The following is a 27997-nucleotide window of genomic DNA, read 5'->3' on the forward strand; positions in this document are numbered from 1 at the left end:
CATAATAATGTTTATTTACAATATAAATAAAGAGAAATCTCTTTCATTAAATCTTAAGTTGTCTCTTAACCGATCGGTAATAATCGTCTTTCTGATCGAAGTATAGGGCTCTAGTAATGCCACTGGGGACCTATAGATGGAGCGCGCGGCACCCCGAGATAAGGCAGAATCGTGTTTCATGTCGCCTTAATGCCCAAAAAAATATAAATTGCTTTTTGGTCATCATTAAATGTTGATAATTGTATTTTACAGTCATCAAAATGTATCTCATCAACGTGGGATTGTTACTTTTCATAGTGACAACAATTAAATTAATTTCTTGTACAGAATTGGATTCAAAAAATTTAAAATATCGAAAAGCAAGTAATAATGGACTCATTGATGTATCAACAAAAAGTGAAGTAATCAAAAATAAAAATTTATTACAAGCTTGTCTTGATGATTATGTCACCTCTCACTTGAAAAAACAGCCAAAAGTCATTACAGCTATTTTAACTAAACACATAACAATATCAAATATTTACTTGGAAGAATTACAAAAGATTTGGTCAACATTTGTTTTAACTGAAAACTACAATGTTAAAAATAATATGCAAAAAACAAGAATGGATATTTTTATTTTATTGAGAGACCATAATGATCTTGATGATTTGAAAATAAAAATTCATGAAATTGGTAGTCGTGGATCTACATATACAGTATTATTGGTTAATCATTTTAAAAATAAAAAATTATTCATCAAAGAATCAAATTTATTGACCAAATTATTATGGACTAAAAAATTAGCAAATATTGTTATAATTGGTTTTGTTGAAAATTATTATCTAGCAATGGAGAGTAATGAATTTAAACCAAAGATACTCAGAGAACCAATGGATCCAGTGATTGTTGGCCAATGTCAAAATGGAAAATGGATAATAAATAATACGTTATTTAGACCAATGAAAATGAATAATTGTTCTGTAAATGTTGGCTATTTGAATAATAAACCGTACATGTATACTGTTAAACAAAAAAATAATAAGCTTGAATATAAAGGTATTGATTTATCGATATTACGAGTTGTCGCAAGTTATCTAAATTTTACAATTAAATTATCGGAAATCGCAGGAACTAAAAATGATACAATACCACAAAGAATTGTTAATTCATTAAGCAGCAAAAGATCCTATGATCTTGTTATTGGTGGTATCCCTTGGCAACCAACAATTGATATTGATTACACAATTCCTTATGATGTTGTAAAACTTGTTTGGCTTGTACCTGTAAACCAACGTGAAAAACCAGCATCTCTACCAATTCCTGTAACAATAGAACAATGGATTATAATGATGGCTATTTTATCATTTCCAATAATTGTCAAGTTTATATTATTCCATAAAATATCATTGTTAGATGTATTCGCTATTTTCATTGGTGTAGCATGCAATAAACAACCAGTCAGATTTCCATACAGAATATTTTTCATGTCTTGGTTTATATTTGGTTGTTTAATATCAGGATTATTATCATCACCATTACTAGCAAATATATTATTTATACCTAGTAATAGAACCAATACAACAGATGCTTTAATTGAGTCAGGAATGAAATTTGGTGGTTCAAAGGATACAAAAAATGTATACATTGGAAATATAACATTTGACAATAATTCAAATGAACTTGCTTATAAAGAATTTGAAAATTTCAATGAGTTTGATAGTATTGAGTATGAAAAAAAACTCCAAGATTTAATGAATGGTGAAAATAAATCAATGGCATTATTAGCGGTAATAAATACTTCAACAGTAAATAAGAAATATAATCCTTCACATGTATATGTATTGCCAGAGGCTATAAAGATTGTTCCACTTAGTTTTGCAGTATGGCATGGTTTACCATATGTCAATGAAATTGATGTTATTTTACAAAAACTTATAACGAGTGGTATTATTACACATTTTAATAATATCGAAACAAAAAGTTATCATCGCGACATTAAATCCAAATTCAAACTCATCATGTTAAAAGATCTTTCACCAGCTTTTTTAATACTTGGTATTGGTCTTACAATTAGCTTCATAACTTTAATTTTTGAAATTATAAATTTTCGAACAAAGATATTTGATCGCATTTATATTTTTTATCTTAAATTTGCTCGCCAAGTTCGTTTTGTGCTTCAACTATAATAATAATAATGATACTTTTAAAAATGTATTGTCGTCGTTTTATTGAACAAATCTAATTATCCAGATTTTTTAATATGATATGGAGATTTTATTGTGAGTGAAGAAATTTTGTTGACCCTAAACAATGCAACTTATTATTAAATAAATAAATTTGTTCAGCTAAACTATAGCAATGATTTTTCTTTTTTCATAATTCACGCACAGGACAAATACGAAAAATGAGATGTTTAACTATAGTGTGTATAATTATTTGGGTTGCTAAAATTATAATTATCAATTGTTGTCAATATTTTTTAACACATAAGAGATTGATTGAATATTTTGTATTGTGAATTTTAAATCACCATGAAAAGATTTTATATTTACGAAAAAGAAGAATTTGTTTTCCGAAAATATCTAGATATAAATTAAATTTGAAACAACATATTTTAACTAAAATTGTATCTAATGTAATTGATGTGTTATAAATGAAATAATAAATAAAAAATGAAAAAAAATTATCATTTAACAATCTAAAAAAAAAAAAAAAAAACAAAATGTACTTAGTCAGATTTATTTTTTCAATTTTTGTTGATATACAAATTGGGCTTTTACCAGTGAATAATTATCTCACTCTTTATTTATCTTTGAAAATAGAAGAAAGTTTTTTAAAAATATTTATTTTACAAAGCACAATGCAATTGTTAATAGAAAATTTTAATTCAACAATTACATGGTGCCCCTAAAAATAAATATTTTCAAATAATTTTTTTTTTTTTATATCAAAGAAAATGACATGGGCCAATTTATACTGATATAACTAAAAATTTATAGGTCAATAATAACAAAGAATTATTGTAAATTAAACTTTTAATTCAATAAAAATTACAAAAATACATTTTATGCCGATTATTAATTTACAATGCTTTGTTATTGTTATATTATGGAGTACAAGTTGATATAACTGCAGTGAAAGATAGTGAAAATTAATCGAAACCCTGTATAATAAGGCACGGTAGTATTTTCACACACATATACATATATGTATATATTTATTTCTCACCCATTCATGTTTTTTTTAATGCTTGAATCGAGGCACGACCATACAGTGCCTCTTGATCGATAATGAATGAGCCTAACATATGACAATAATAAAAATATAAAATTTGATTGTCAAGGCAATTTTTTTTTTTTTATGACGCTCTCAATAAGTTCTTTCATAACTTTATAGGATTAAAGGTAAAACAAACAATTTGACTCCCACATCGATAAAACTGCAATATAACAAAAAAATACTAGATAATAAATATTTATACAAATGTATAAATTACCTGCTTGTTTATCACCCTTTAATCTTTATTTTTTTTTCCTAACATAATTCTATACAGCTTGTAATCACATCATCAACAAAGCCAAGTATGATTGATATATCCAACAAAAACTACAGTCGACAAAATGATTCTCATTATATATTATTAACACAATATCGTTTATAAAAATTAATACTGATAAAATTGGTGGTCTTTATTATAACTATAGACATTTTAAAACTTATTTATACTTTATTATATATAGGTTAAAAAAAAAAAAAATATCAAACGATGTGGCTCTGTTAAAAATTACAAACTAGCAATGGAGAGTAAAAAATTCAAGCTAAATGTGGATATCACGTGAACCAATGAACCCAGGGATTGTTGGTAAATTCCACAACATAAAAATAATAGATAACAAATAATATACTATCTATACAGTATAGATAATGAATAACAATTAATAATTATTCTGTAAATGTTAATTATTTAAATGATAAATTGATGTTGAAAAAGAAAAAAAAGAAAAATGAAAAGTTGACTATTAAAGAATTTTGTGACTTTCCTTGCTTCCAAATATATTTTAAACCTTGAGAAAAAAAAACTACCTGTTTGTGTTAATGTTATATACACTTATGATTATTGTTAGTGATAAAAAATTAAATAAAATAATTATTGATAAAAAAAATATAAATATGTTATTATGAATAAAATAAAAAAAAAAAAACAGATAATGATATAATTAGTTGAGAAGGTAGTTGTATAAGGTATTGTATAAAAACAATTATATTTGAATAGTAAATTTATTTTTACAGTTTACAATATTTATTTAAATTTTAAGATAAAATTTTTGTAACATTATTTGTCACAGTATCAATTGGAGCATCATCAATAAACAATAAATTTTAAGAATATAATTCTGATAATCAAATTGTAATTTGTAATTTTATCTGATGGTATTATTTTTATTTACTACCATTTGTCAACAGAATACTTATAATGTAACACTAAAAGTATAATAATTACAAGGATACATTTATCTTTCCCAATTATATACTGTGAATTTATTTAATATTAGCTTTTTACTTTTTACCATTGATATTTATTTGAATATTGATAATTAATCATTAAAACCAAAAACATCTACCTGCACATTTCCAACATGCATCACAACGAGAAAGTCTACATTCAGTTGCCGTTGAGGTATTGGCCTCACTAGAATAGCACCACCAGTGAAGATTACCTGCACATCTTGTCCAACATTTCCCTTCGTGACATCCATGATCATAGCCACAAGGTCTGCTGAAACTTCTGATATGAGCTTTGAGATCGTCACAAAACAGTGTACTCAAATTAAAAATTATTATTATTACCAATATTGATATGTTCTTCATCTGAAATTAATCATTTTAAAAATCTTTAAAGTATAATAAAATGATTTAATACACTTTTAAATAGAAAAATTCAAAATTCTATTGATATATTACTTTTTATATTTACCTTATTCAAGTTGGATAATTTTTTATTTTTCACAAGTTGATTCTGAAAATTGATTATGTAGTGAAAATGAGTGTTTTTCACCTCATTATATACTCGAAGAACATTAGCAATTATAAATAATTATATTTTAAAAATTACGAATAAAAATAAAGTGCATTTTAATTATGATAAAAAAAAATAATGAAAATAATTATTGTAAATAAGCTGATAAAATTTTTCATTGCATCGACACAAATATAAGAAAAGAAATTTTAAAAATTTTACCTGTTATTATTTTTATTATAAACATATATAGGCCATTTTATATGAAATCAGTTGAAACTGATTGCAAATACAATTTTTTGTATACTGCCAATTTTTGGTAATCAAAAAAAAAAAAAAAAAAAACTCAGAGTTTTGTCTAGTCTCGACTATTAAGTGAACAAAAGTAAATTTTTTTTTTTTATTATCAATACAGTATTTTTAAATATATACATTCTTATAATATATGCTTATAAAATATTTTTTTTTACGGAGGCTAGGAGCCATAGGCTCAGCCGGAGTATTGTATTTTATAACGAAAAAAAAAAAACGTTCATAACTTACGAACTAATTGAAGGAAAATCATCGTATTAGGCTTAAATGATGCGTCTTCGAAAACTCTATTGCCCGCATAATAGGTTTTTTCATCCATCTTCAATAGTTTTTGAACGAAAAAAAAACTATGAAATAAAAAAAAAAATAATCACGTATTTAATTTTATTTCTCAGAAACTATTCAAGGCCGAAAAAAAAGCCAAATATCTCATAATGGAGCCTTGTGAGGCCTTCCATTTGAGCCTAGTGTGATGTCTCTATCTTCATTATCCCGAAAGTTATAACGGTTTTAAACAAATTTGAAAAAATTAGAAATCGAATAACTTGACCAAAAATGAAAATAAAGACTTTGTATTAGGCTTATTTTTTGCGTCCCAAAAAACTCCATCGCGCGCATTGTCGGTTTTTTCCTGTATCTTCAATAGTTTTTGAACAAAAAAAAAAAACTTTAAAATAAATGAAAAAAATCAAATATTTGATTTCTTTTCTCAAAAACCATTTAAGGCCAAAAAATAACCCACATTTCCTACAACAGTAAAATATATCTATTTGTTGATCAATGATTAAAGAAGAAAAAGATTGATGAGTACATAACATAATATAGAAAAAATGTAATTTTTTTTTTGACTCAAATGTAGTGGTATAGAAACTACAGCTAAGTGTAAATCAAAATATATACTTATAAGCAAAAATAAAATTAAATACATATGTTTGATGACTTCTGCTATCAAAAGAGCTTCTCTAAAAAATTTCGCTTTCTTCAAGTTTTTTTTTTATGCAATTTTGATTTTCACTAATAGCTAAAATTGTATTATTTTTTATATATTCACCAATAATATCTCCTTCAATCATTGGAGTATAAATAATCAGCAAATGAACGTAATGCTGCAATAATTATTTTCTTAACTGTAATGTTTCGTTGACACAAAACAATATATTGTCAAAATATTTATCAATACATGTTATCAATTGAGATGAAGAATTACAAAATACAGTATCTTTATGACTGAGACTTGATTCAGATGCATTAAATCCAAGTTGAAATAATGTAATTACAGTAGCATTACTTTCGCATTAAACTGAACAAACGAATCTCTCTTTAGTTTTTCAAAGTCCAGATCGTATTTGTCTCTATATTTTTCAACCAGGCTTTCAAATATGAAATATTCATTCACTTCTGTCTCATATCCGTATACCGTCAGATGGGCTATAGAAAAAAAATATTTGATACTTGCCTTAATTCTATAATTAAAATAATATCAAAACAAAAATTCTTAATTTTTCTATATACATAAATGACTCATTTTTTCGCTTTTATATAAAATATGTGAAATAAAAATAATCAGGTGAAAAAATGCACAAATAGTAATTTTTTCATAATTTTTTTACCTTTATGTTATTCTGGTGGAAATGATTCGGAGCAATGAAAAAACTTCGGAAAAATATCTTAATTACGTAGAAATCCAGAGAAAATTCGAAGATCCTCCGGACTCCGGAGAAATGCGGAGAGATTATTTCTACCAGGGTATGTCTATATATATGTAAAAAATCTGGTGTTTCATATATTTTTCTTTATTTTTGTTTGTTGATAATAAACTGATAAATAATAATTATTTTTAGAAATTATCATGCAAATATAGTTAATAATAATAATTATATTAAACTTCAAATTCCATATTAAAATTTATATCTATTAATAATAAAAAGTAAAAATTAAATGTAAAACATATTCAAACTAATTCTACAGCATCTTAAATGATTATTTACAATCAATTAATATATACATTTAAAAAAAAACAAAGAATAAAGAAAATTATTCATGTAATGATAATATCACGATGCTGTGCTTACGAAATAAAATATATGGCTACATATTTAGATATTTTTTAATATAATTTTTATGTTATAATAATGTCATGTAACAATTAGTTTTCTTTTTTTTTTTCCACCTCAAAAATAAACATTTTTTTTTTCAACTTTACATCGAATAATAATGCCTGTTTAAATATAAAATTAATTAATGATTATTGCAGCCAATACCAGCTGACCAATTGCATATTCCACCAACTGGATCGAATGATAAATTAGCTGGACATGTATACTCAGTTGGTGTAATTTTTTTATTAGCCATTTGTGTGCATGTTATAAATTTTTTGCAAGATGCTTTGAATCTTCATCAACATAATAATCATAATCAATAATAGCTGCTTGTCTTGGTTTTAATGGTCAATTTATTTTATCAAAAGCATCAATTGTTTTTTGACGTTGTCTTATTGGTTTTGGTGATGATGTTGTTTAGAAATCTAAGAAATAGATGTTGCTTACCAATTAATTGTCAATAGCCTTTTATCTATTTAAACAACCCTGGTGGAAAAAATCTCTCCGGATTTCGACGTAATTGAGACTTCCAGAGATATTTACAGAGTAATCTCCAGACTATTTTCATAATATCTCCGGATTTTTTCCGGAATTTTCGCTTAAAAAAAACCAACAAAAAAAAATAGAAAAATCAATAAAAGAACCAGAAATAAGAGTTTACATACGAAATATAAAAACCGAATTTTCTTCCAAGAAAATCCGGAGAAAATCCGAATACATTCCGGATTAATATCTCCGGTAGTCTCAATTGTGAATTGCGTAGAAAATTCGGAGAAATCCGAAAAAAATCCGGATAAATTATTTCTACCAGGGAAATTGAAAGCTATAGAAAAAATGGCTAAGGAAAGGATGTTGCTTACCAATTAATTTTTGAAGAATCAATTTAGCTAAAAAAATTAACTGGCAAGCCACATCCTTTCTTTAGCCATTTGTTAATAGCTTTTTATTTATTTAAACAAATTATAAGCTGTAGGAAAAATGGCTAAGGGAAGGATGTGGCTTACTTATTCATTTTTAAAAAATTAATTTAGCTCAGAAGGGTTGCCTACGCTATAGAAATTTTGCATCGGGCCCTCTATACTCGATAGGACGAGGTACATATTCCGCACGCCATTTTAATTTCAATAATTAGAGGTATTCAAGAGTCTATCATAGTTAGCGTAAATGATAAATTCTATATTATATTTATTAAAAAAAAAAATTATAATAAAAAAAAAATTTTTTAAATTGTGAACAAGTCTCAAAAATCAGGACATTTGACAAATCAGGACCGTATCAGGACAAGCCAATCAAAATCAGGACATGTCCTGCTAAATCAGGACGCATGGTAACCCTAATTTTATTCAATTTTGTTTATCTGAATTAGACTGTATGTGTGCGTGTGTGCGTGTGTGTGTGTGTATGTGTGAGTATGGTGTGCTGGTGTGATCGCAAGAGGCTGATGCGTGGGGGTGTAACTGAAATATTTTTGATTTGGACAAAGGAATGAATCAGCTTTGACACAGTCTCCTTATTCCGAATTAATTAATAAATAATCAAATAAATAAATAAAATAAAAACTAAAAATTCTAACAAAGGTGTATAATAATGAAAAAATAAAGACAAAGGAATAAAAGAAAAAGAAAAAAAAGTCTTTTCGTTTTTTCTTTTCTAACGAACTATTGTGTTTTATGTAAGTAAAATTTACTTTTTATATTTTATTTTAAAAAAAAAATTGCATTTAATAATATGTTTGTTTATTTAAAATTTATTAAAAATTAAAAATCAATAAAAAAATAAATTATTAAAATTTTTTTTTAGATTATAAATACAGAAATTTGGCAAATTATTCGAATATCATTCAAGATGATATTATACATTCATAGAAATTTTTAATTACTCAACAATTATTTGTTCTAAAAATTTAAATTTATTTGTCTCTTTACATGTTGCATATTTATAATAAATAATTTAAAGATTATTTATACGTGTTCAGCTTTTTATTCATAAATTTATTATAATTATAAATTATAATATTTGATGACACATACATCATTAGTCATTAAATTAGGTTAGAATATATTTTCAGATTATATATGGTCGTTCACACTTTTTTATTCATCAGCCACAATTTTTTTTTTTTTTTCAAACGATGATAATATTAATATTCTACGGCGAATAAATCCAGTAATCATCAATTATTGTAGCTGAAGACAAAATTTAATTGACATACTCAAACAAGACATATTTTAAATCAATATTTATAAGAGGTTTTTAAATTTTTACCAAAAAGTAACGATTCAGTAGTAAGTGTTCATTGTATACTGTTCGTTGTTAATATTATCCATAATTAAATTTAATTTGTATATTTTTATTTGATGGATTCTTAATATACAAAAAAACAAATCCAACGTCCCCTTTTTTCAAATAATTATATAGTAATTCCAAAAAGCATTTAATTTTACTGTTTTTTTTTTTTTTTTCAGTGATAAATTCATCAACAATTAATTAATCATGGGTGAAAATAACGAATTCATCTCTTCAGCAATTCATGGAAATCCAGCTGATAATCACAAAGTCATTGAAAGAAAAAAAAAACAGTTAGTAAATTTAGAAATAGCAAGGAACACATTAAAAAAAAAAAAAACTAAATTAACAACAAGTACAATACAACATTGGTTAAATTTTACACTAAAATATAATCCATATCCACATTTAAAATATCCAAATGAAAAATTAGTAGCTGCATTTAAAATTTATTGCAAAAAAGAAAAACACGTTCTACTTGACTATGAAAACTGCAAATTTACTCAATTCAAATCTAGAGTTGTCAAGCAAATTTATAAACCAATAATTGAAGGTAAAAATGATTTTGATCTTTCTAAAAAAGATTTAAAAACAATCTCTGATAAATTTAAAAAGTAAATTTAAAGATTAAAAAATATGAGACAGTCGAAGAAATATTTTACTTAAATCAGCCAACAATTATTGTTTGCAAAACAATGAAAATTTATCGGGTAATATTGTTTTAAATAAATAATTTTTATCCTAAATTTAATGTTATCTATGTCTATGTAAAAAATCTGGTGTTTCATATCTATTTTTCTTTATTTTTTTTCTTTGATAATAATCTGATAAATAATAATTATTATTATATTAAACTTCAAATTCCACATTAAAATTTATATGTATTAATAATAAAAAGTAAAAATTAAATGTAAAACATATTCAAACTAATTCTACAGCATCTTAAATGATTATTTACAATCAATTAATATATACATAAAAAAAAAAAACAAAGAATAAAGAAAATTATTCATGTAATGATAATATCACGATGCTGTGCTTACGAAATAAAATATATGGCTACATATTTAGATATTTTTTAATATAATTTTTATGTTATAATAATGTCATGTAACAATTAGTTTTCTTTTTTTTTTTCCACCTCAAAAATAAACATTTTTTTTTTCAACTTTACATCGAATAATAATGCCTGTTTAAATATAAAATTAATTAATGATTATTGCAGCCAATACCAGCTGACCAATTGCATATTCCACCAACTGGATCGAATGATAAATTAGCTGGACATGTATACTCAGTTGGTGTAATTTTTTTATTAGCCATTTGTGTGCATGTTATAAATTTTTTGCAAGATGTTGGATGTGCAAATGTTCCTTGATCTAAACAACCAATTCTTCCAACAGGTGTTATGTAAATTTTATTTTTCAACTCAGGTTTTAATGATAGCTTTGAATCTTCATCAACATAATAATCATAATCAATAATAGCTGCTTGTCTTGGTTTTAATGGTTGATTTATTTTATCAAAAGCATCAATTGTTTTTTGACGTTGTCTTATTGGTTTTGGTGATGATGTTGTTGTTCTCATAATAATTGTTGGTTCAGTTGGCACAAATATTGTTTCAATAAATTGGGATTTTTGATCATCTCTCTCTCTTGTTGATGTATCTTTACCTATCCATAATTCATTGTCTATTAATAATCATCTTGTTTCATTTCAATAATATTGATCGTTAGTACATAATTAAAATAATGATATTAAAAACATATAAACATTGTTAAGAAACAAAAAATAAATCAGCGACAGAATGATATGAAGCAAGACGATGATGAGTTATTACGTAGATGTTTGAAGAGTCTCTGCACCATCCTGAGACTTAATTTTTTTGTTGAGATGAAGTTGAGTATATTGGTTAGTTGAATGATGTAACAACGTTGAACTTTTTCATAGCTGAGGGATAAAAGTCAATTTAGAGATAATAATATTAATAATAAATAGTAATTATTATTGTTTTTTTTTTTTTCTATTTAAATTATATAGAGTACCAATGATACCAAATGATAGTGATGATAGTTTCATAATGATATTTAAAAATAAAAAATAAAAAGCAAATATTAAAAACAATTATTATGATGATGTAATTTTTGTTGTAATTAAATAAATATTACCTGTTTGGAATGTGGAGGTGACTGTTGATGGATCAGCAAGCTCTTGAACACGACTATTTTCATCAAAATATTTATCTGTTTTACGTGCATCAATTCTACTGGAGAAACGCTCATCCAAAGTGTGACCAACTGTTGTAAAAATTAATTAATTAAATTCAATAATATCAATGTTTATTAATTAACAACAAATAAAAATTTACTAACTTTTAATTGGTGATGCTGATGGTCTAATTAATGAAGCTGGTCTTCTTAACAATACTCGATTATTTTTGATGAATGTTGGAATCTATGAAAAATAAATATCCAATAATTTAATAAATATAAATTTTATTAAACATTATTTAATCATGTTAAATGAATTAGATTATGAAAATTAAAAATAGCTAAGCATTATTAATAGAAATTTCTTGTTTTTTTTTTTATAAACTATATGGTATAGAAATAATTATATATTATTTTAGAAAAAAAATAAGATACGAAGGAAAAGCCAGAAATATTTCTGATGAAGATTCGCACAGTTGTCTGTTTATGGCGATTGGTATTATTATTTATTTTTTTTTTGAGGCATTAAGATACACGTCCTGATCGTTGACGTATGATTGTTAGACCATCCACGTGTTAATTTTTAGCTTGATTTGTTTTTTTGAAAAAAAATTTAAATATATATATTAATGTATAAATAAAATGTATATATTTCAATTTAATTTTTTTATGCTCCAGATTGATAGCAGAGATTTTATGTTTATTTATTTGCAGATGTTTACGTGTGTTTTATATTTATTTTTATATTTTTGTTTTTGTTGATTTTTTATTTAACAAAACTGACCTCCTGTATAATAACTCCTTCGGAATAACTGCTTTCTGCGATGTTCTGATCATCAATTGGTGCATTATCTTCTTTACTTTTTGTATTGTTGTTTATATCCAATTGTGAAATATCAGTTGTGAAACTTTGCATGGTTGTAGAAGACGTTTGCACTCGACTACGTGAGGTAGAATTACGACGTTTATTATGAAAAGATATTTTTTTAGTTGAATTATTTACTTGTTTAATTGGTGATGATTCTTGGATTAATACAGGAATTTCAATTGTTTGATTTGTATTGTTTGGAGTTTTTGATAGTGATGAACGTTGACGAAATGATTGTCTAGATGATGGTCTTTGTGAACGAGATGTATCTTTAATTTTTGGTCCTTCTTGGAACCTTACTCTTCCACGTGAACGAGAACGAGATCCAATATTTATTTGAGACTGTTCAATATGTGTTGAAGTTGATGAACCACTTTCAGTGGTACTTGATTCTCCTTCTTTGATATCAATTAAAGTTTTTATTTGATTTATTTCTGTTGTCGTTGATGTATCAATTTTTTTGGTAACCAACATTGTACTAACATTGGATGTTGCCATTTCTGTTGGCTCAGCTGTCGTGGGAATTTCTGTACTTTTTTCTATTTTAATTTGATCATGATGAAGACTATTTAATTCATTATCAGCATTACTAGAAAGTTCTGTTGTTTTTATAATTGATATTTCTTCATTTGTAAATTTACTTGAAGGCATAGCTGTTGTTGTTGTTTCAAATATCATTGTGGTTTTATCATCAGCACTATTTTTCTCAGTCGTAATGCTTGATAATTTTTCTAAACTTTCGTTTGTTGGAAATTCTGTTGATTTTTCTGATGAAATAATTACATTATTTTCTTGTGATGATGGTGTAATTGTTGTTTCATCAAAATATTTCATCATCAATGTCTCCAAAGGAACATCTGTTACTTGATCACGACGAGTTGTTGATATTGTCGATGCTTCATCAGTCTCAGCAAAATTTGTTGTTGTCTTCATATCATCAGATGATTCAAGAGTTGATCCAGCACTTGTTTTTTTAGTTGTTAAATCATCAAATTTAGTTGTAAAATTTAATTCATCATTGATAATACTCTCAGATGTGTATGGAATTTCAGTGGTTACAAAATTACTTGATAAATTTAATGAATCAATTGTTGTTGGTGCCATTGTAATCATTGTTATTTCATCAATATTTTTTGTAACAAAAAATCCTCTATTAATTCTCATAGCTGTTGTCAAAGTTGTGGAATTTTTCGTTGGTTTTAATGTTGTGATTGAATCATCAGTTGATGATGTTTCATTCAAATCTTTATTTTCAACAGTATAAATTTTTGAAGTTACTCTTCTTCTTGATACATTTTGTTTTACAGTCTCTTCCGTATTAATATTATCTCTTAATCCTCGTTTTCTTGGCTTTGAATCATTCAAAAGTCTACGACTTTTTGATACTCTATAATTTTCAATTTTATTAAAACCACTATCTTCTTCATTATCATCTTGCTCAAGAACTTGAATTCTCAGTATATTTTTTTTACTATTTGGTATTAAAACACCATCTGGTAAATTTAAAAATGCAAATTGATGATTATTATCACTTTCAGAATCTCCAAAACCAAGAATTTTAACTGGTACTTTTTTACCATGATTATTTTTATTTGAAAAATAATTTTTAGCATCATGTGATATTTGTAATTTTTTTTCTTCATTTAATTTAACACTAGGTACGTCATTCAGGTCATTATTATTTTGATAAATTGGTGAACTTGTTGTGCCAGAAGTAGCAGCAGTAATGTTACTTATTGCCACATTATTATCAGTATAAATAAATTCACCAATCAGCTGCTTGAGTGTTGGTAGTTCATGACTTTTCTGCTTGACCTGAAAAATTTTATTTTCCCATTGTTTTGTTTATTTTTAATTAAATAATTTAACTATCTAAGAAGAGTTTGATTGAAGCATACAATAGATAAACGACTCTTTCGACGTTCAAGGTCGAGATTATGGTCGTCAAGTTTATTTTTTTATTATAAAATATAATAAGCATAGCTCGTGATGATTATCAGTTTATCATGGCAATCGTTTTTATTTGTACATTATTTATTTAAGTTATTTTGGTTTTTGTGTTTTATTTTTTTAATGATGTATGATATGGTCTATCGTGATTATGACGATGATGAAATGTAAGTTGTTGTTGTTGTTTTTTATTTATTGTATAACAATCTACGTTTGGTGAGCATAACCAGGAAGATTGTTGAATACTGATTCTATTTGAATTGTTGATGAATCAATTGATGGCTCTGTCATGAAATAACGTGCTCGACGACGGGAAAATACCCTTTCGATTGGCAACGTTGATTTTTCGTGAGATCGCTCAGTTGATTCATGAATGTCATTTGATATAATATGTATTGAACTTGATCCATTATTATCTAGTATATCAAATTTTTCAAATGGAATTTTTTTAGATCTTATATGTGATGATATTATTGTTTCAATTGAAATTTTTTGTCTCTCAGTTGTATCTGATTCCATAATGGATGTAACAAGTCTTGTAACTGGAATGGGTGAATTTGTTGTGGATATATACTGATATGATTTTGGTGTTGTTGTGTAAGTTTGTGATTTTCTTTGTTTAGCATTAGCAAAATAATCAAATTTTTTAGCTGATGATTGATTTTCAACAAGTGAATTATCAGTTGTTGTTGTTGTTGTTGTTGTTGAATGACGAGGATAAGAACGATTTTTTGTTTGATTATTTTGTAATGATATATTGTTGATTGTAAATATCTTGTCTTTATTAGATATTGGTAATTTTGAAATTGAAATTGATGGTTTTTTTGTTACATTATTATCGTCATTTGTAATTTCATAGTTATTAGATATTAAGTAAGTTCTACCTTCCCGAAAATCTACAGAACTATTTATTTTTTCTGATATTTTATCAGGATAAATATCAGTATTAATAGTAATAGTAGTAGTAGGAATAGTTGATGATAGATCAGATGGATAGATAGGAGTCAATAAAAATGAATTTGAAGTTGTAATTGGAGTTGAAGTAGAAGTTAAAGAAGTTAACTCGCTTGATAAGTTTTTTACTTCTTGGCTTATAACAGGATCATTTGATTCTTGTGTTACCTCAGGAATTTTTTCAGGTTCTTCAATGTTAGAAGTTGTAGTATCATATTTGATTGTTAAATTTTCATCTCCATGACTTGGGACAGAAATTTTGGAATCTTCTATTACCTCAGGAATTTCAGGTTCATCATGTGAATTATTATTGTTATCATTATTAATTTCTGATTCATCATCAGGAGTCTTGGATGTTGTGGATGTTGTGGGAACTGGTCTTCGTCGTACAAATAAACTTTTTCTACGATTATTATTTTTATTAGTTTCTAATGATTCTTCTGTTGGACGATTTTGATTTTTTAAAATTCCAAAACGACGTCCTACAGTTGAGGAACTTATAGGAGCATTAGTTGTTGTTGTTGATATGGATAATGGTCGTTTTCGAATAAATTTTCGTTTTACAAAACGTGTTGTAGAATCAGGAGATACAGTTGTTACGGAATTTTTGGAATTAACAATTGGAATAATAGTTTCATCTTTAATTTTTTCAGTTGTTGTTGATATAATTTTAATGTCTTCTTGTAATGTTGTTATTTCATCTTCTGGCTCTTCAGGTACTGTTGTAATATCAACTAAATCAATTGACGTTATTGGTATAATTGTCGTTTGCTCTGAAAGTAAAATTGAAGAATCTGTTGTCATTTCATCTTCATTAGCATTATCAGTCATTGTATCTTGAAGAGTCGTCATAAAAGTTGTTGAATTTATTTCATACTCAGTTGTACCAATGTCAACTTGTGATGAATTGTATTCCTTATTTTTTTCAATCAACAAATCTTGTTCATGAGCATTCATTTGTACCTCATCAGATGAGGATGAATTATTATTTGTTTCATTGATAACAGGACGAATTCTTTTGAGAATTTTAAGTCTTCGATGAGGATTTTCACTTGGTTCATCATTAGTTACTGGTGTTGCATCAGTCGTTGTCGTCACAGGTCTTCGTCTCAATGTCACACGTTTTCTAACTGGCTTAGCCTCCTCAGCAGTTCCATCATTTTCTCCTGATGTCACTTCAGTATCTGTATCTTCTAAATCAATATTATTCATTGCAATTGTTGTTAATATTGATTCAGTTATATTTAATTTATTATTTTGATTTTCTGTTGTTGATTTATCAAGATCTGTTGATGTTGCTGCTGTTGTTGATGATGATGCTAAAGTAAAACTTGTTTCTGGTCTAATTGTATCACTCTCTAACGTCAACGACTCAATAACATTAAGCTCAATTTTTTTTTCTGGAATAATATCATCTGGCGTTTTAAATACACGTATATTTTTTATATTTTTTTCATCAATATTATTATCATTATTTGTAGATTTAGAACGTGAAAATTTTGAAGAAAGATCAGAGTTATTATCTTGAGCAATTCTTATGATAGGACTATCACTTACATCAGATATTTTTTTTGATTTAAGAACAACACGACGTTTTGAAGCTCCAGTTGATTGATCAATTGGAGTTCCAGTTGGTCTACCTCGTCTTCTTGATGATAAATTTTTAGGTTTATCATCAATTATTTCGGTTGTTGTTGTATCTAAATTTTTTGTTATTTTTGATGATAATCTAGTTCTAGTTTTTTTATTATTATTTTTTTCAGTTGTTGATGTTAAAGGAGATGTTGTTGTATATTTAATTGTATTTTTTCGTCTTCCATTGAATCTTGAAACTTCAGATGTACTTGGTAAATCAATTTCTTCATTATCAAGAATATTATCATCGGATCGGGGATTAATTGTTGTTCTTACGCGTTTTGCAAACGAATTCAACGGCCGTGCAAAGTTTCTCGTTGGTCTATTACTCACCTTTGTTCTACTTGATTCTGTATAACTTGGCTGGATTGTTGTACTCGTTGTTGTTGTTGGTCGTCCTCTTCTTGATACTCCATATGGTCGTGATGGATTTACTGGGCTTGTTGATGATTTAAATAATGTTGTTGATTTTGTACTTGCAAGAACTGGAAGAGTTGTCAATAAAATTTCAGTTACTGAATTATCAACAAGTTGAACTGATGGCTCAGTTACTGATATTTTTTCTTCAGATGAATCCATTGAAGTTAGTATAAATTCTTCTGTTGAAGATGTGGGAATTGTTGTTGATTGTACAATTGAAATAAATTGATTTTTCGAAATTTCAGGCTCCAAAGATGTTGACTCAATTGGAGACTCGTTGACTGGTTTTATATCCTCAACTGAAGACTCACTGGATTTTAATGTTGTGCTTCTAAAATTATGGGTATTTTTGTACCTAAAAAAAATATAATCGTTATTAAAAAAACGTAGAAAAATTCACAGATAATATTTTCATCGTTTTAAATATTTATAATTGAAATTTAAAATAAATTTCATTATTAAATAATAGAAACCTAGATTTCTGAACAGGTTGTTCCTTTGACATAACTTCTTCTTCTTCTTCTTTCGAGATACTATCCTCACTTTCAATGCTAAAAAATAATTATTTTTCCATTAAAATAAATATAATTAATAATATTTTTAATAGTAATAATAAAAATTTAATTTACTTGTCGTATCTTTCTTGGCTTAAAAATTTCGATGGAGTCTCATCCCTAGATTCATTTCTACCATCAAGATCATTTTCATTTCTAAAAATAGAATAAAATTAAATTACAGTTGTTTACATATTAATATAAAAATTTCTATTTACATTCTTTGATAATTTCTTGCTTGCGCAATAGGAATTTTTATAGACTTATGACGTCATATACTAGATTAATATATTTTTTTTATTTTCATAATTTTCATATATGAATATTAAATTGTCATATATGAAATATGAAAATTTTTAGAAGGTCATTGCTTTCAAGTGAAAGTTAAAATAACTATTTTTCATCAAGTGATATGAACTTCAAAATATTAAATAAACATGACAATATTTACAATGTTGCATATTATTCGACAGGTCAAATACCATCGAGATATTAATTTCAGAAAATTCAACATTTCGCAATTCAATAAAAGAGAAAGTATCCTCAACATTATTATCATTATAAACTCTCTCGAATTTTTTAGTATGAAAATTATTAATTTATTTGATTTAAAACTGTATTATTAAATTTAAAAAAAAAAAGTTAAAAAAGTATCATCAATATTTCGTTTAAAATTTATGAAAAATAAAAAAAATATTCTTACGCAGGTGTTGTTGGCCTTGAACGTCGTATATTAACATAACTTGGAGATACTTTTTTAGTTGATGATTGATTCTCAATATGGTCTGGTAAATTGCTGATCTCACTGTCATCAGTAGATGCAACATCATCATTATCTTGTTGTTTTTCATCAGATATTGTATCTTCTTTTTCATCATCAGAATTATCATATACAGTTGTTGTTTTTTGACGTTCAATTGTAACATATTGTGGTTTACCAATTCTTCTTCGACTTTTAACTTCAGGTATATCATCAAGACCTTCAAATTGTGAATTACCTGGAGCATTTTGTACTGTATTTAATTTTGTTGTTGTTGTTGTTCTTGGACTTGTTACACCAAAACTACCACTAAATCTTGTTGCTTGACGACTTAATACTCGTTCATATAAACTTCTTGTTATTGTTGCTGGTGTCATTTTATCATTACCTTCAGCTTTATCTTTACCTTGATAATTTAATTGTTTTTCTAATTGTTCTAAACCACCAGCTTTTTTTATTAAATCAATTAATTCTTTAATAACACGTGGATCTTCTTCATCCTCAAAATTAAATTCTTTTTCATTTGTTTTTAATATTCTTGATGGAATTGTAGTGATTGTTTGAGTCTCTGTTGTTGTTGTTGCATCTGTAGTTGTTGTAGATGATGTTGTTGTTGGTCTACTTCGATTGATTGTTTTATACTGATGTGGCTTTGATGTTGTACTTACAGGAACTTCATCATCAATTTCTTCAGCAGTATTAATATCATCGTCTTCAAGTTCTTCATCATCTTCTTCTTCTTCGTTTGATATTGATTCAGGTGTTGTTGTTGTTGTACGACGTGTTGTTGGTGCTTTTGTTGTTGTTGTCGTTGTTGTCGCTGCAGTATTGGCCTTGGGGCATATAACATTTCTTGGATAATCACAAGAATCTGCTGCCTTGTTAAAAACAAGTCCTAAAAAAAATCATAAATATTATTTTTTATATATTTTTTTTCATTTTTAAAATAAATATAATTTACCTGATGGACAAGTAAATGCATGTGCAACAACACCTAAACCTCCAGGACCACTATCTAAACACCAAAAATATTTTTTACAATCTCGAGGATGTGAAAAAAATCCTTCATCTTCACATTTGAAATCTGGAATTTAATAAAATACATATAATAATGCAATTTATATTCTTGAATATAATAATGTTTGTTGAAAAACTTGTTTTTTTTTTTTTATTAACTTGTCTATCATTTAATCCTTAATCAATAATAATATTCAAAAGAAAAGAAAAACCAACAAAATAATAATTTAATATTAATTAAAATAAATTATAATTACCACTTCCAGGATCAGGTGTTGTTGGTGGTTCTGGAGTTGTTAATTTATTACTATCTGATGACTCAGCTTGTTCATTTTTTTTCTGTTCTTTTCTACGATTACTTGAACGACTTCTTGTTCTTGTTTTTACATGATTTTTATTTGACTTATCATTGACTTGTTCATCACTATCAGAATTATCATGTTGATCAATTTGACCTCTATCACGTGATTTAGCTTTATTATCATTTGGTCTTGATACAATTCTTTTTCTTGTTGGATGAATTTTATTAGATTTCTTTTGATTTGAATTTGATTTACGATTTACAATTTCTTCATCATCAGTCTGTTTATTATTTGTTTGATTTTTAATTTTTTTTTGATTAACAATTGTTTTAGTTTTTTGAACTGATTGATTACCTTTAATATTACCAGTTAATAATGTTTCTTTAGCAGCTTCAATAAGTGGATATGGTCTACCATGACATTTACCACGAAAATCATCATTATCAATTGACCAAAACATAATACCACCAAGTTTTTTTTCAATAGCATATAATGCTTTAATACGTACAATATTTTCATCATCATAACCAACCCATTGATTACCTTTAAATGCATATGGTCCCATGGCTTTTGAATTTGGCTGTACAACTTCCCAATCATTTGATTTATCAATATTTTCACATATTTCATAATAAGCAAGATAACCTTTTTCTCTTGTTGCATCACCTTCTTCACCTGGTCCTTCAGCTGGTGAACCAATTTCAGTTGATTCATCATTTATTAATGTATATGATCTACCATATGTTGGTATACCCAATACAATTTTATCTGATGATACATCATGTTTTAATAAATAATTCATTGTAAAATCAATTGTCAATTCAGCATCAAAATTATACTCGTTATCTTCTTCCAAACCATATAATGGAGCATGATGATTAACTGATGGTTCAAATGCTGAATGATAATCATATGATAGTAAATTAAAAAAATCTAAATATTCATTTAATTTTGGTAAATCATATCCTTTTTCAAGATATTCAATTCCAGCTGGTATTGCCATTGATAGTAATAATCTTGGTCTACCAGTTTTTGATGATTCACGTTCAAATTCTTCACGAAGTTCTTGTACAAGATCAGCATAATTATTTTTATCTCTTGGTTTTCCTCCATCTCTAAATGATGGATATTCCCAATCAAGATCAAGACCATCAAAATGATTTTGTCGTAAAAATTTTACGGAATTTTTAACAAGTTCTTTACGACGATTTGGATCAGCAACCATTGATGAAAATCTACTTGAACCTTCATTCCAACCGCCAATTGCTAGCATTGTTTTTAAATTTTTATTATATGTTTTGAGACCAGTAAACTTTGCATAACCACCTGTAATATTATACATTTATTTAATAATAGTTATTATTAGATTTTTTTTTATGATATATATTACATACCTTTTTCAATATCTTGATATTTATCAAATGGTTTTAGTGTATTTTCTTTAGTAAAACCACCAAATGCATAAATAAGATGTGTGCATAAATATGGATTAATATTTTGTGGTGAATATTTTGCTGTTCCAGGTCTGTATACTGACCAATTTGTATAATAACAAACCACTCTTTGCTCAGCGTTGCCTGAGCGAAATTAAATATTTAATTTTTAATAAATTTATATTTTTATTCTGGTAATCTTATGGATTAGATGGAGTATCATTTTAGGTTTTATTTATTGTGATTTTAATGAATAATAATTTTATAATGATAAGGAAATTGGAGAATAATATTCAATTATTTATAAATGCAAAAAATTATGATGAACACTTACCATATTCAAGGCCAGCCAACAAGATTGCTAGCCAAAGAGCAAACGCCATTCCTCCAGTTTTCTGAGATAAATAAAAAAATAAACAAAAAGTCAATAATTAAATAAAAATAAATTTACTTTTTTTTAGTTTATATTAATGATTTTTTGTTATTATTTTTCAAGTTTTATTATCAAAATTAATTATACAAATAAATTGACATTTTAAAAAACTATTTGCAATAAAAAAAAATCATAATTTATTTATCTTTTTTGATATTGCAGTCGGTGAAGTGTGTAATGGCATAAGTATCTTAGACCGTGATGGCAAAATAATATAAAAAATTTATAAATAAATAATTTAATTCTCTTTTTACAATTAGAATTTTTCGATTGACTTATTTTTTGCATTGGATTTGCAAAGTATCAACTTATTTGTATAATAAATTTTAATAATAATTAACTTTAAAAAATAATAATTAACAATTAAAATTATAAACGTATTCATCTGTAAATTTTTTATAACAACAATTGACATTTTCACTGACGAAATGCAAAAAGAACTCAATCGAAAAAGTCCAATTGTAAATGTGTAGAATCGAAATTAGTTTAAATTTTTATTTACATCTAAACTGAGTAAATATTTTCTGCTGTGTTGATGTTATATAAAAAGGATTATTAATTTAGTAAGATGAAAATACTGTCATTAGATTATTAACTATATTATTGATAGATAAATTGAAAAAAAATTCGCGTATTAAAACAGGAAATGATACACCTGGTTGCGATCAGTTACAGATATATTCATTGTACTGCAAATCCCGTGACTAAATTCATACAGCCAAGCCCTTAATGTTTGCAAATGATTCAGAATAAAATCATGAATAAATAAAACGGATGTAAAATATATACTTAAATTGTATCTGATCGCGAAAAACTATCACGTATCGAAGAAAACGTGTGACGTCGGCGCAACGGTTTTTTCCACTCGGGAATTTCATCGACTTGTTACTAACGAAATACTGTCATGTCGCTAATGTACTATTGAAAAACATTGAAAATAATTAAATTTAAAATGAAATAAATACTTAATTATATACAATGGAGATAAATAATATTATGAAAACTGTCAAAGACATCCGACAGACTCAGGAATTTTGGGATATTAATTAATTTATTGAGACATTGTAGAGCACTGATGTCGTTCGATGCTCTGGCACTCCTCTTTCGTTATGCAACGTACGTAAAGAGAAAGCAAAAAAATAAATAATTTTTAAAAAAAAATGAAAGAACGAGCAAGTAAGTATATATAATAAGTCGCTTGACTTTCTTTGGAACCGGCATTTTTCGAGTACGAAATATATAATCGCATTTTTTTTTTTAATTACAAGTTGTATTACAGATTGAAGTGTTGGCTATCAAATAACTATATTATTTATTATAATGATATATATATATAAAATAATTTCATTTTTCCTTTTTAATTTCGTAAATAAAATTGTCTTTTTTATTTTTAATTAAATAATATTTTTTTATTCTCAGAGAGAAAAAGAGCATTTTGTAATATCTAATAATTGACATGAGAAATATTTAAATAAATAATTGTAATGGCTATTGGTTATGTGAAATATTTAAATAAATAATTGTAATGGTTACTGGTTATTTGGATTATTATTTTAAATATTATTTCGATATTTAGAATAATTTTTATTAACGTGTTTTTTTATTTCGATGTTTAGTTAACACTTTTGTTCATACAAGAGTTTAATTGTAATGATTTTATAAGAACTATACAAACAGTTTATATCAAATAGATTTATGTATGTATATGAATTATGATTAAAATAATACGTGATGATTTGATACGCCTTATGTATCTTAACCGTTGATATATTGTGGTTTTTTCCACAAACTTGCTGTGGATATTGTTGGCAGATTAAATACACAATATTTTAAACGAGTCAGTTGCAATCTATTCTTATTTATTATCCTTATTGTATTGGGAAAAATAAAACTGATTTTTCATGAAGAAAATATATAAGTTTATGTGAATATTTTTATTAAAAAAGTTTAAGCACAATTTAATTGTCTCGAAAAGTTGATGATACTTTTAAATTAGACTTGTCAAATAGTTATACATGCTATGTCAAAATTTCATGACGATTTTCCGGCTAGTTTGAAAAATATTTTTTGTTAAAATTAATAAATTTTAGCATGTACGTAAATTAATTTTTCAAATATTCATATTATAAAGATATTAATTGAAAAATAAAATAGTCACTTTGCTTACTAGTCTATGAAGTGTTTACCAAAATAAAAAAAAAAAAAAACATAATGAAAATAATTCAAGGCCATACGTGATGCCTCACATTGGAGAAGCAAAAATTTTCTATTTTTCCTTTGTTTATTTACTAATTGATATTTTTCAATCAGCCCAATAATTTATTATATCCAATTTTCTATCATCAAAATTTTGCACCAATAAAATTCCATCACAGTAAAAGCCTTATATTTTTTTGATACAGCCCCATTCTCTCAAACTTCCTCAATATCAAAAAACACTTCAAGTTAAATTATATAAACTTTAAATAATTTTTCGTTTGTTTTTCTTTAACTTGCTATTATTATTATTATTTAAAAATTTTAATTTCTACATTCACTTGAGACAAATATTTGTACAGTAGTTTTCATCATCATCATCTTGATATAATTAATTTAAACTAAAGAAAAGGCTTGACGATGAGTTTCTTGCTCAAACTGTTTGATGGGTTTTTGTTTTTTATAAAATTACTTTTGACACAACAAACTTCCTTGAAAATATTTTTTACAAAAGTTTATAGGTATATATTGTTTATCAATCTTTTATAAAGATAAAATTTTTATGGTGTGTATGTAACTGGTTTTTGTCATTTTTCAAAACAATAAAGATAATCCAGTGTCATTTATTAACCCTGGAATGCAACTTAAAGAATCCGGTTTCAATCGTTTTCACATTTTTTTTGCATTTTATTTGTTTAGAATAATATCAATAAAAAAGAAGAGAACCTCGATTGAGAAGGGTTGTTGTATGCATATTTGTGAATGTATATAAATGACCTTTCGAACTGGTCTGTTGTTTCTATTAAAAGCAACCAGAATGCATATACGAAGACTCAAGGTTATTCAAGTTGTCTCGTATATCTTTCAATAAAAACAGAGCAAAGTGAATGAAAGTAAAAATAAAATAAATAAATATATAAAAAAATAATACAGCATAAAAACGAAACAAAAAAATATCTGAGTATAATTTAATACATAAATTTGCATCTTTCATCGATAATATGATTTCTTTTGAAATTTAATTTATAATCAATTCATTGATCTCACAAATGTAAAATCAAAATTGCCTTTGGATATTTATTTGACTCACTTTTACTTTTACCCCGTTAATCAATACTTAAAACCCAAACTAAATAATTTTTAAATAAAAAAAAAATATTTTTAATATCCAAATAAATGAATAGAAATGTTTTTTTTTTTTCTTTTATAATTTCGAAATTGAAATTCTCAACAATATCACTACGTGATTTGCATGAAATTTAGGATAGAGAAAATCAATGTACATAAATGTAGTGAATAAAAATATATAAAAAAAATGAAAACTTCATTGAAGATGTTGTTCACATGAAATTAGAAATTTAACAAATTAAATAAACAGGAATTTGATATTTTACAATATGAAGTTTAATAAAAAAAAAAAAATATAAAAGGTCAGACAGCTGACCATCTCTTCTTTCTCTCATTTAGCCACAACTTTCGTTGTCGTTATTAAGTGTACACTTTCAAGGTATACCTGCATCGACCTCGATCGAAATTTTTTCGAAAGGTCGATGTAATATAAAAATAACTTGTCAATTTAAAACAAAAAATTTTTTACATTTAAACTTGCAATATATAAGTTCGAATAAAAAAGAAATTAAATTCTCAATTTTATATACAATATAAATGTCAAATATATTTATCAGCTAGTGATATTTACTGTAGACCTTTATGAGTCACACAGTGATCTTCCTTGATTTATAAATTATTTTTAAAAAATCATGCTTTCACTATCCATAGGTATACGTCAACATGTATCAATACACACACGTGGACGATAGACAACTACTTTTCTTTTCCTCGAAAGCAGTACACTAGTAATCACCAACATTTTTTTTTTTTCTTTAATTTTTTTTTTTATTTAACATATTTATTTTTTTATCTCATTAGACTGTATTAATAAAAATTTCATTCATTTTCTAAACTCTGTTTATATATATTTATTTGTCCTACAAAATTCAAATAATTTACTCTGATATTTAAAGTCAGTTTGAATACTTGTAATTACAATTTAAAAAAAAAAATATATATATATTCTAATAATAAATTTTTAGTTCAATTCTTTTTTTTTTTTTTTTATAGCTACCTGAATGAACCTGTGTAACTGTAAATGATCAAGTCATATTGCTCAATAACTCATCAGAATAATAATTTTTTTTTTATGAATTTATAATTTATATTCCCAAGTTAGTTGCATACAATAAAAAAACAATAATTTTTTTTTTTCTAATTCCCACAGTTTATTGCAATTATAATAGATATTTCATTTTTTTTTAGTCATTAACTTTTTAATTTAATATATAAATTGTTTTTTTTTTCTAATTTATTTTTATGTTTCTGTGATGATTTTTTCGATTTTTTAAATATCAAAATTGCATTATGGAATTTCCGGAACATTCTTGAGACTTGTAAATTTTTAAATTGGCATTTTTCCATTTATGTGAATTGTAACTACATATGGATAGTTGAATTATCCTTCCAAGGCTATTGAAAGTTCATCCAACTGATACATATTATATATTTGAATTTTTTAAATTAAAAATATTTTTTCTTTTTTTATATACACATGCCTGAGCATTGCGTGTAATTTATTTAAAATTAAATAACATTATTTGCAGTAGAAAAATAAAATATATGAACTTTTTTTTTTTTTCAAATGATGAGTAATTTAAATTAAATAAAATATTTTAATTATCTTACCCAATAATACATTTATATAAATATAATTTTCCTTTTAATGTCAACAGGTTTTTTTAGACATTTGCAATGCACAAAAATAAACACACACTTTCTTTCATTACACAAATTAATTACGAAATAAAAAAACTATTTAAAATTTCTAAGTATAATTATTTTATCATTTATTGATATTTAGATATTTATTTTTCAGTTGAATAAATTGGAAGTTTAATTTTTTAAAATTGAGAGAATATAGTTTGGATGTTTGTATTCATCGAGGTACTTTACAGAACTGTTACTTTCATGGGTATTTGCTGCCGGTTAGACTCCACCTTTGCAAGAACCCCACTATTTAGGACAGAATCCTGTCTGTTTCACTCGACTGTGCAACAGTGAGCAAAAAAAAAAAAAAAATACAGGACACCATCAAGACATTATTCATAGAGGTGAAAGGAAGATATTTATTCTTCATATGATATATACATTTCATTAGTAACTTGTTCACTTGTTACAATTATTCTTAATATTATTAAAAATTTTTTTTTTCAATTTACATCTGTTGAACATGATGAATTTGTTTTTTAAAAAATTTATACATTAAAATTTTTAACATGAAAAGATGCAATTTAAAAATATTATTTATCATTAATTATAATTTAGAAAATATAAAATAAATTTGTATATTTAATTCTAGAAATTAATACTTAATTGTATTCAACGAAAAAAAAAGAAAAAGTATTAAAAACGTGATATGGGAAGCTAGACATTTTTAAGGTGGGAAAATGAATGCATCGGGTGTTTATTTTTTTAAATATAATATTTTTATTCGAGTAAAAGAAAAAAAAAAAAAT

The 27997-nt window shown here is 25.6% G+C and overlaps 2 protein-coding genes and 1 long non-coding RNA gene across 5 annotated transcripts; 2 read left to right on the top strand and 1 right to left on the bottom strand.

Moving 5' to 3' along the window:
* Positions 1-232: 232 nt before the first annotated feature.
* Positions 233-2578, top strand: LOC122855167. The gene has a single exon (XM_044156336.1). It carries the CDS (start codon positions 261-263, stop codon positions 2166-2168), a length of 1908 nt encoding a protein of 635 aa, XP_044012271.1. The 5' UTR covers positions 233-260; the 3' UTR covers positions 2169-2578.
* Positions 2579-7268: 4690 nt separating this feature from the next.
* LOC122855168 (serine-rich adhesin for platelets-like) lies at positions 7269-27466 on the bottom strand. Of its 3 annotated transcripts, none has more exons than XM_044156340.1 (14): positions 27168-27461; positions 22134-22194; positions 21761-21943; positions 20322-21692; positions 20009-20131; positions 18991-19942; positions 18363-18443; positions 18207-18284; positions 17647-18088; positions 12691-14589; positions 12069-12150; positions 11865-11993; positions 11039-11369; positions 7269-7682 (listed from the first exon to the last, which is right to left on the bottom strand). In XM_044156340.1, exons 1-14 carry the CDS (start codon positions 27177-27179, stop codon positions 7550-7552), a joined length of 5877 nt encoding a protein of 1958 aa, XP_044012275.1. In that variant the 5' UTR covers positions 27180-27461; the 3' UTR covers positions 7269-7549. The 3 variants fall into 3 exon arrangements, with proteins under 3 accessions (XP_044012275.1, XP_044012274.1, XP_044012273.1); XM_044156339.1 differs by having other exon boundaries at positions 7269-7673; positions 11030-11369; XM_044156338.1 differs by lacking the exon at positions 7269-7682 and having other exon boundaries at positions 10571-11369; positions 15847-18088; positions 27168-27466.
* Positions 8771-10048, top strand: LOC122855169. The gene is made up of 2 exons (XR_006374049.1): positions 8771-9082; positions 9876-10048. It is a non-coding gene; the product is annotated as an uncharacterized LOC122855169 (long non-coding RNA).
* Positions 27467-27997: the final 531 nt, after the last annotated feature.

The sequence above is a fragment of the Aphidius gifuensis genome, linkage group LG4, assembly GCF_014905175.1.
Source record: "Aphidius gifuensis isolate YNYX2018 linkage group LG4, ASM1490517v1, whole genome shotgun sequence".
NCBI lineage: Eukaryota > Metazoa > Arthropoda > Insecta > Hymenoptera > Braconidae > Aphidius > Aphidius gifuensis.